At 43.5% G+C, this 9,819-nt stretch overlaps 1 protein-coding gene across 1 annotated transcript in view; it reads left to right on the forward strand.

Annotated features, from left to right (window-relative positions):
• The window catches only part of epha10 (EPH receptor A10), a 208,741-nt gene extending 199,514 nt beyond the window's left edge, over window positions 1-9,227 (forward strand). Inside the window, exons 15-18 of the mRNA XM_079522689.1 lie at window positions 285-437; window positions 4,141-4,331; window positions 5,024-5,188; window positions 6,629-9,227. Of these exons, the coding sequence (XP_079378815.1) occupies window positions 285-437; window positions 4,141-4,331; window positions 5,024-5,188; window positions 6,629-6,743 (624 nt within the window). The 3' untranslated portion in view covers window positions 6,744-9,227. The remainder of the gene's footprint in view (window positions 1-284; window positions 438-4,140; window positions 4,332-5,023; window positions 5,189-6,628) is intronic.
• The last annotated feature ends 592 nt before the right edge of the window (window positions 9,228-9,819 follow it).

Consider the following 9,819-nt stretch of genomic DNA (forward strand, 5'->3'; position numbering starts at 1 on the left):
CTCCCAGGCTGAAGAACATAAAAATGTAATTCAGCAGCGGGAATTTGTTATTTGCCAATCTTAATGCATGCAGGCCAGCTTTTATCAAAGGAAGTGTCTCTTTTGGGGGGGGGGGATGTGGCTGGGCGTGCTCGTTTGAAGTCTCTACTGAAGACGTTCAGCGCTCATACCTCCCAAGTTTCTTTTGATGCAAAATAAAATGTTTAATAAGTCAAAGTAAGAGATAAACCTCCCCCCGCCTCCCTCCCTCTCTCTCTCTCTCTCGCTCTCTCTCTCTCTCCCAGCATGGAGGGAAGAGTGTGGTGCTGTGGACAGCTCCAGAGGCCATCCAATACCATCGCTTCTCCTCGGCCTCAGATGTCTGGAGTTTTGGCATCGTCATGTGGGAGGTCATGTCCTATGGAGAGAGACCATACTGGGATATGGGCAACCAGGATGTAAGTGTGTGTGACTGTGCGTGCGTGCGTGTTCGCGTGAAAGAGGAGCTGTGCAGGGGTACAGCCCATTTCTGTCTCTCTACCTTCTCTCTTATGCCTTGCTTCTCTCTCTCTTTATTTCATCTTTGGGCTTTTTTGTTTGCCTCCCTCTCTGTGCCTTGCCGACGTTCTCTGTGGCAGGCATCCCTCTCTCCATCTCTGTGTGAACTCTGTGTCCATGGCCCGGCTGGGATCTTATTAAAAGAAAGCCAAGTCACGGTGCCTCTTAAAGCTTCGGCTGGGCCTAAGAAGTCTCCTCTTTAAGTCCACATCAGCTCCGTGACCAATCCTGTTTCTCTTAAAGATAGATTGTCCCCTTTTCCATTGGTCCTATAGCTTCTCCCCTAGCAGCAGTGTGTTCTTAAAAGAGTCCAAATCCTTACAGATTATTCCGTCTCTTTTCAGGAAATGTAAAGTGTTGCTATTTGAGGTCTGCAGAGATCCTTTAGTCGATATAGGTTACTGCCAGGTTCTGGGCGAAAACCTATTATTAACAACATGGGGTGGCCAGACATTTTATATTCCTATGGTCACGTCAACGCCTTGTCCTTGAAAAGGGTCGTTGTTTTTACATTTTGTTTTTAAAGGAAGGGGAACTTCCAAAACAAAAAAGGTTGAAAGCATTTATATTAGGCTGCCGAGGAAGAGAGAGAGCAGATTATTTTTTTCTGGGCTATTTTCTTTTGAGCGTAGTTGGGGAAGATAATGGCCATTTAAATAGTATTAAAGCACATATAGTGATGATGTTAAAAGTTCACACAGTTCATTAAAGCCTCCCTGCTTGATTATGGTAATGCTGTCTAAAATGACACCCAATCGTATTCTAATGCCCATCCTTCATCCAGAGAGTTGTATAGTCCAAATGAAATGGATTAGCATGCTCCATTTTTAAACTGAACGTACAGTTGGGTGCCACCGATATTGTCCCTTATCATTTGACCCATTTAGGCCTGACCTCAACATTTTGAAAAATCCTTCTAAATCCTCCAGTTTTCTGAAATAAATATTTTCACGATTTTTCAAAAATAGCAGACCTACAAGCTCGTAGCGTGCCACTCGGTGGCGCGCTATGAGCTTGTAGATCTGCTATTTTTCAATAGCTAAATTATAACAATGTTTAAAACACCAAAAGGGGTTCCTGCCCAAAATGGGTTAACTGCCCTTTTGCGCAGATCACGTAAACCTCAGCAAAAAGAAAAGGACAATAGTGATGGCCTCCAACTGTAGAAACGTGTCATGGGCCACATGCATAAGTCTAAGTAGCTTTTTGTCTTTAGCATCCATATTTGGCCAAATCATCACAACACTCCCTCCATTTCACATTTACCAAACTTCTCAAACGAGAGGCCAAAGGTCCCACTTGTAGAGCACCTGGGATATGAATCCATTTTTAATGGATACATAATATCATAACAGCAATTTAGTTGGCAGGCACAGCCAGCCCACCTGTGATCCAACGTACCCTTTACCTCCCAGCTTTGATTAAATGGAAAATGTCAAAAGCTGAAAAAGCACTTTGAGCGCTGTTCTCTGAGAATAGAACTTCAGGTGCAGAGGGAGGGAGGGAGGGATGGAGGGTGGACAACCGTCCTAGAGTAAACGTAGAGAGAGGACATTTAGGTAATAGGTCTGGTGATGGATGCGTTCCCTCCCTGATTATTCTTTTGACATATTTGTTCTGTTTGCAGGAGATTGTACTCCTCAAGTAATTCAGCAGGAGGACATAACCGTGTGTGCCTAGACATATTGAGGGTATATCTCTTGTGAAGTGTTATTGTGAATGGTGTTTGAATGGGGACAACAATGGTTTGAGCAGGCGGGGAACATTGAGAGTCTACACTCTACAGGGACATCTTCAGGTTGTGTGCTGTTTGAGGGCCGTGCTGTTTCACAGAGGAAAGAAAATGTTACGTCGAGATAATTCATCTTAAGGTGTCAGTTTTCCCTTTCTCTTTCAAACTTGTGAAAAGGTATCAATGTGAAGGCGTTTGCGTTTCACAGGGAAGTATGGGTGCTATTGGAGTTCTGGTATTGTTTAGATTTTCCTTGACTGCGATTGAATTCACACAGCATGCCATGTGTTATTTAATAACCATATCCAGTGTCCTGTGGAGAAATTGCTTTCTTGATATGATTTATAGCTAGAAGTTCTTGGTCCTGTACTTTCCATCTAATATCGCTGCATTCAGGAGCAACAGTGTTGTTGTTTTTTCTTGTTTTTATTGCGGTTTTATTGCAGTTGAATTTCATACAAGCAACCTTGTTAATGTAACACTATATTGAGCAAGGAGTCAAGCATCAGTTGTTTTGTAGCTGATGCCAACATCAGGTCCAGCTACAAAACGGCGACCTTGACATTTGATTACATTTAGTTCATACTAATCCTGCCCTAAAATATGAGGACGCAGCAATGCAGATGAAATTTTCCAGAGTGCATAATATAAGTATAATGATGAGCAAGGTCACGTCAAGTGAAAAACAAATGCATTTCCCTCAACTGATATAACATTAGAGCCTATTTTTAATTTGAGTACAGACCTCCTTTTCCTCTTTCGTCAGATTCCAGGGATGTTGTTTTTCGTTTGTACAGAATTCACTTAATTTTCACTGCAAATGGATGATTACTTTTCAACTTTTTTCTTCTTATTCAAATTCGTGAAACTGCAGCCACAAGGCCAAGATTAAGAATAGTGTTAAAGATTACAATTTGTCCTCAGCAATTTCCCTTTTAGGTACTCTCTTCTTGTTGTGTTGATGTTTTGCATGAATACATCCATTAATCTTTTTCCATTCTTCGAGCTCTTTTCTCTCAAGACCAAATTGCTTCGGCGCACGGCAAATCTTTTCATCACGTCTCATCATAGCCGCTTGCACTTTGTGCTCCACTGCACGTCACAGAAATGAAACGGCTTCCTTAGGGAACCTTCGTTCACCCCCAGGGACGCGAAGACAAGTTGTGAATTTTGTACTTTGCCCTCAGCTTCATTGTCTACAGCGGAATGTAATATGTGGAGAAAATATTCAAAGATCAGATCACTGATGTTCGGTGTTGGAAAGTAACATTATTACCCTTTTCCAGTAACTAGTAGTATAACTAATTACTTTCACATTTTGAGTAATAATATTACTAATATGTTACTATTTTCCAAAAGTGGGCTTGGGTGTTTATTAATGCTAGACTGGGTTAGGATGTAGTTGCTTTGCAGGCTGCTGATCCAGTCTAGATCTAGACTGGAAACGATGCACACTTGTCTGTACGTGTGAATTATCGGATGCCGAAGGCCGAGCCTTACACCGTCCGGAACAAACTGGGTAGTCTGAGACTTTTGGGGACAAAAGATGCAATTACTGGGGGCGAGAAAAAAAAATAAAGTAATAAGATTACTTTTTTTTCTTTAAGTAATAGGTAAGTAATAGGTAATATATTGTTATTTGCAAGTGATCCGATCTGAATTGTGCATTCAGATATCGGTGGCCTATCTGCAACGGGTACTGCTTAACTTATATTCTGTCATGCGACAAAGCATAGATCAGGATTCAGTGTCAGACTGATCCACATCTTTAGAAATCTGATTTGAGTGGCATTTCAAACCACCAACCAAAACACACTCTTGTCTCCCTTCATCCCATATGCCTCCCCTCCCTCCTCCTCCTTTTCCTGCAGGTGATCAAGGCCATAGAAGATGGTTTCCGGCTGCCAGCGCCGGTGAACTGCCCACCCCATCTTCATCAGTTGATGCTGGACTGCTGGCAGAAAGAGAGAACGGAGAGACCCACCTTTAGCCAGATCCATTCAGCTCTCAGCAAGAGCATCCGCTCACCTGATGCCATTGGTTCATCCACTCTGGCACGCAGGTAACGTAGAGCTTGGGAAGAGGGTCGATAACAAGGAGAAGTTGGGGCTGCGGCCAGCGACAGGCCAGACAATAAGTTAACAGGCCAGATAATAAGTTAACAGGCCAGCGACAGGCCAGACAATAAGTTAACAGGCCAGATAATAAGTTAACAGGCCAGCCACAGGCCAGATAATAAGTTAACAGGCCAGATAATAAGTTAACAGGCCAGCGACAGGCCAGATAATAAGTTAACAGGCCAGATAATAAGTTAACAGGCCAGCGACAGGCCAGATAATAAGTTAACAGGGGCCACTGGGGTTGAATCAAAGCCAGCTGAAGTTCACATCGGGATACCAGTCTTTGGGCCATATTCTATTGTTAAACTTGATGCCGGTGTTCAGAATAGTCTTCCGTCTGTGGGAGCAGCTTCCTGGTGTCAAAGAATGTCCTAAATATTGGATTTTGATTGAGAGTTGTATTACTTTTTCAAAAGACACTTCAGGGAGGAAACAATGACAACTTTGCACTTGATCAAATTTACTAAATGTTTTTGTCTGTTCTCTCTCTCTCTCTCTCTCTCTCTTTCTCTCTCTCTCTCTCTCTCTCTCTCTCTCTCTCTCTCTCTCTCTCTCTCTCTCTCTCTCTCTCTCCCTCTCCCCTATCCTTCTACGTCTCTCCACCCCATGTCCTCATCCTTGCTCTTCCTCTCAGGACACTGAGTTCATCAATCACCCTGTCAGAGAGGGCTCTTCCCTCCTTCCCGGCCTTCAACTCAGTGGGGGAGTGGCTGGACGCGGTGGACATGGGCCGCTACAAGGACAACTTCACCGCCGCTGGATACTGCTACCTGGAGTCTGTGGCGCGGATGACCGTACAGTGAGTTAAGCCGGATTTTCGCTGAATTCACACCAGCAGCATTGACCCAATGTTCACAGGCCATACATTCGCAAAATGCAATCAATTGGCCATGACCAAGGTTATGAGAGACGCCCTCATAAATAAGCAAGTCTTGCTCCGGTGAGAGTACCCAGTGGTCCGAGCGGATCAAAGCCAGCAGCTGCGCTCGGCCCGGGGAGCTCAGAGACGGGGAGGGGGAGAACAGCCTGTTTGTAATGGATTTATACATTTTAGATGAGAAACAAGCAATGTAGCATGCTTGTAAAGGATGTATACATGTTTGGTGAGAAATAAGCAATGTTGTTGCTCAATCATGAGCAATAGGTTTCTCAACTTGGACACTTTGCTTTCTGCTGGCTCACCGTCCTGCCTCAAAGGGGAAAATTATAATCCCATACATTAGTTCAGCTCTACTAAAGTCCGCTATTTTGCAAACACTGCAAAATTAAAAAAAATAATACACTAGGCTATATATATATGCAGTATTTTCGATTCACAGGGACAGGCCCGGGCTGTGGGAATACAATTTAATAACACGGATGAATAAGTCTGAGATAAGACATAATGTAATTATATTAAATATTAATATTGTTAAATATGAAAGCTCCATATTATGGAGTTGATCAGCACTGTCTGTGTGCCATGGCTGCATATCTCCCCCCGAGATTGTACTGACTTGGAACTCTGATTGTGTCATGATGAAACCTTTTTGTCCTTTTCTCACTGAGTTCAACCTTCTTAAAGAACACTTTAACACGCCGCACCATTTATCTCCATGTATCAGCCCTTGCTAATGGGCATTTCAGTTTAGACGCTGCCGTTTCTGTCCATTTGCCCTTTGTCTCAGACGCTGTGGATAGCTTGAACATTTTACCAAACGGAGGTGTCACCAGTGGGGATTTCACTATAATAGAAACGACAGCAGGCCCCTTTCTGGAATGTTAGTTTGTAATCCCTGCCGAAACCCATCCCTCTCCACCGCCCACCTCTGAGACACGGAGCACAGAAACGGAACCATCTTATGAGGACCCATACATGGATATGGCAAAATGTAATTATGGCTAAATTAAAATGGCGCTTGACAATGTTTTCGTTCATCATGTTCGGAATTATTCTGTGTCACCAGGGAACATGATCGTGCCATATTCAAAACTTGATGTTGATCTCAATGAACATACACATTGTTTTTTTTGTTTTTGTTTTTTGTTTTGGTGGGGGGGGGGGGGGGGGTACAGATGAACTCACGCAACACTCACACAAGTGCTTAAACGTAACTACCCAGTCTTCATAATTCCGTTTTTGTTTGTGTGTGTGTGTGTGTGTGTGTGTGTGCGTGTGCGTGTGCGCGTGCGTGTGTGTGTGCGCGTGCGTGTGTGTGTGCGTGTGCGCGTGTGTGCGTGTGCGTGTGTGTCTCTTCAGAGACGTGATGAGTCTCGGCATCACCTCCCTGGAGCACCAGAAACTGATCCTGGCTGCCATCCAGACCCTTAGAGCCCAGGTCATCCAGATGCACGGCCGTGGTGTACAGGTCTAACGCACACACACACACACGCACACACACACGCATACCCGCACAGTGTACCGCACACGGCGTGCAGATGAATGGATGGACGGACACACAGAGACAGACAGAAGGACAGCAGAGAGAGAGGTCTTCCCCACTGAAGCAGATCTGTTGACACCACTGCTACACTCCTCCACTTCACTCCTTCTCTCGCTCCTCCATCATAGCCCTTCCTCCCCTTCCTTCCTCCCCTTCCTTCCTTCCTTCCTTCCTTCCTTCCTTCCTTCCTTCCTCTCTGAAGTCCGTTCAGGATGGGGACAGCGTTCCCCTCTCTCTCTCTTCGTGACTGACTGGGGGGATTTGCTGAAGAGTGATGTCATTGTCATACGACCTTTAGTGACCTCTGTGTGCACTTTGACCTTTAATAAATGCCAGCTCCGTCGCTGGTCCTGGATTAGCGCTTCAAGAGAAAAATGAAATAACTTTTCTATAGAGGGAGGGACTGGCTTTTTTTCCTGAAGCCCACCTGCTGAGCGGTCGGAAAGGTACGAGGGTACTACTGTAAGCCCCAATGATGACTGGCCCTGGCTTAGTGCTTGAAGGCACAAAGACAAGTGTGGGTAGAATGTCCCTTTAAGCCAGCAGCAGTAAACCAGGACTACTGTAGCTTTCTGTGAAGCTCATCACAGGAACAGAGACATACAGTATTGCGCCACTTACTGAAGTGCGGTTTTCGGAACAGAAAACCTCATTCTCATTTTTTTTGCTCCCGAAACCGGTGATGAGAATCTCAGACTAGAATGAAGAAACCCTCGGTGTCCGAGATGTCATTATGACACTATTACAAAGACTGTGCTGTCCGTGGTCATGGTTTCATCAGGTCGGGGGGGGGGGGGGTGAAAGGAGACCCCCTAAAAGGCTAAATCTCTCGTACGGTCCTATGGTCTGGTGTGCTTGTTGATATCGATCGGTCGCTCAGAATTCCTTGCAGGATCTGTGGCCATTAGGCCGGGCTTCCTCTGTCCTCCAGCGCAACTGGTAAACATGAACTCACCACAGCTCTGAGGAGAGGACTCTACGCTCGCTGGACATGTGATTGGCAAAACACTTGAATCTTACGGTGTGAAAGTGATGACACCGATGGTGAGGGTTGACGCTTTGCCTTCAGGAATAAACGTTGATTTTTGAGCTAACATTGGTCAAATGAAGGCTGCAGAGTACTGCTGTAAAATTGAGCAAAGGGTCACAGAATGATGTGGTTGACTGTTCATTAATTTGCTGTACGTCACTTAGTGTGTTTAGCTAATTCATATCAAGGCATCTTTCAGTTTTTCTTTCGGCCGGTCTCGCTCTGTTGTTGTTTTCTCCCTTGCTACTCTCCTTGTGTTTATAACAGATTATTTCTCCTTCAGCCAGGATATCTGTAATTTGACTGTACAAAATAGGACGAGGATGTGAGGTGTATAGCGTAGTTATTCACACTATTTATGATCACAGACTCTTAACCACAAGCCTCTCCACAGAAACAGTTTGGCAAGGTTTAAAAGGTAAGGTATTTAAAAACCAAAATTTGTATTTATCCTCCCTTGTAATTGTTTGGTTTTTCATATACCATGGTGCTTTCCTGAAAATGAAATATTAGTTTCTTTATGTACAGAAACGAGGATAAAGTCTGTAGAGCGATCTGAAACGCATTATACATACAATATCTGCAGAATCTTGAACACTGGAATAGATTATACTGTACAATAGTGTGGAACATAATATTTGGTCCTATACTGGATAAACAGTACAGTTACTGTCTGTGTGTTGCACCACTGATGCAGTATTTCAGAATGTCAGTGTTGTTCTTCTGTTGCTCTTGGAATATGGTGATTATTTATTTTATTTATTTTTTGCTGTTATGTTTGTTGTGTATCATGACCATGAAATGTGGTTGCACCATACTGTTTTTTCTCCTACAAATCCCAGAATGCTCCTTGTGCAGAACCTGCAGGTCCTATCTCATTATTTCACATGATGAATTGTAATGAGCTGTTTTTCATTTTATTTTTTAGGACATCGTTTAATTAATTGATTGCCATGTGCATACAGCTTCACAATAGATGGCACACGCATTCAGTTAAAACATTCACATGGAATAGATTAGTTTGGGACAAAAGACATGATTTGTGATTGTGCCCGCTTTCTCTCTCTCTCTCACTCAAACACACACACACACACACACACACACACACACACACACAGACACACACACACACACAGACACAGACACAGACAGACAGACAGACAGACACACACTCTCTCTCTCTCTCTCTGTCAGACAGACAGACACTATGTTGCATCAAAATGTAATAAACCCATATGATGTCCTTTATAGATGCTATCTAAAGATGCATTCTGATCATCCCTTTATAAAGTCCCCCATACACGCGCACGCACACGCACGCACGCACGCACACACACACACACACACACACACACACACACACACACACACACACACACACACACTGAATGCAATATGCACTTACTGTACGTAGACAAACTGCGTTCTGGACCCTGTCACACTAACAATGAATTGTATTTCCGTCTCTCCCTCTCTCTCTGTTACTGTGACCATTATGATGTATGTTTAATACTGTACATATGTATTTGAAAATGCTAAATCTATTTTTATAATTTGTTTGAAGAACTGTGTTGAATATAATATCTGCTCACTGTGTATGGGTTTTATTTGTTTGAATTTAGGGCCATATAGGCAACAAGCTCTGGTGTTTGGAATATAAAACGTTAAGAAAAACGTTATTTCCTTTGTTCGTTTTTTGATGATTTTTACCTGTTAGAAGAGAACCTGATTGGCTGTTGCAATATTGAAATGTGTTATTAAAAAATCTCCAATAGAAGCAAAGGATTGTTTGGCGTTGTTACTCCATTCAGTGGCACTTCATTTGTGCTCGGCAGGGTTTGTTTTCTCTTCCCTCGGCATCCAAAGAGGATTAGTGCTAATAGCTAATAATATGACTTTATACTCTGCTAACGTAATGGCCTTAAGTTCTAAGTTGGATGCCTCTGTTAAGCACTTTCAACCTGGTGTCCCTGTGTG

Source organism: Electrona antarctica, assembly GCF_951216825.1.
Source record: "Electrona antarctica genome assembly, chromosome: 15".
Classification (NCBI taxonomy): domain Eukaryota; kingdom Metazoa; phylum Chordata; class Actinopteri; order Myctophiformes; family Myctophidae; genus Electrona; species Electrona antarctica.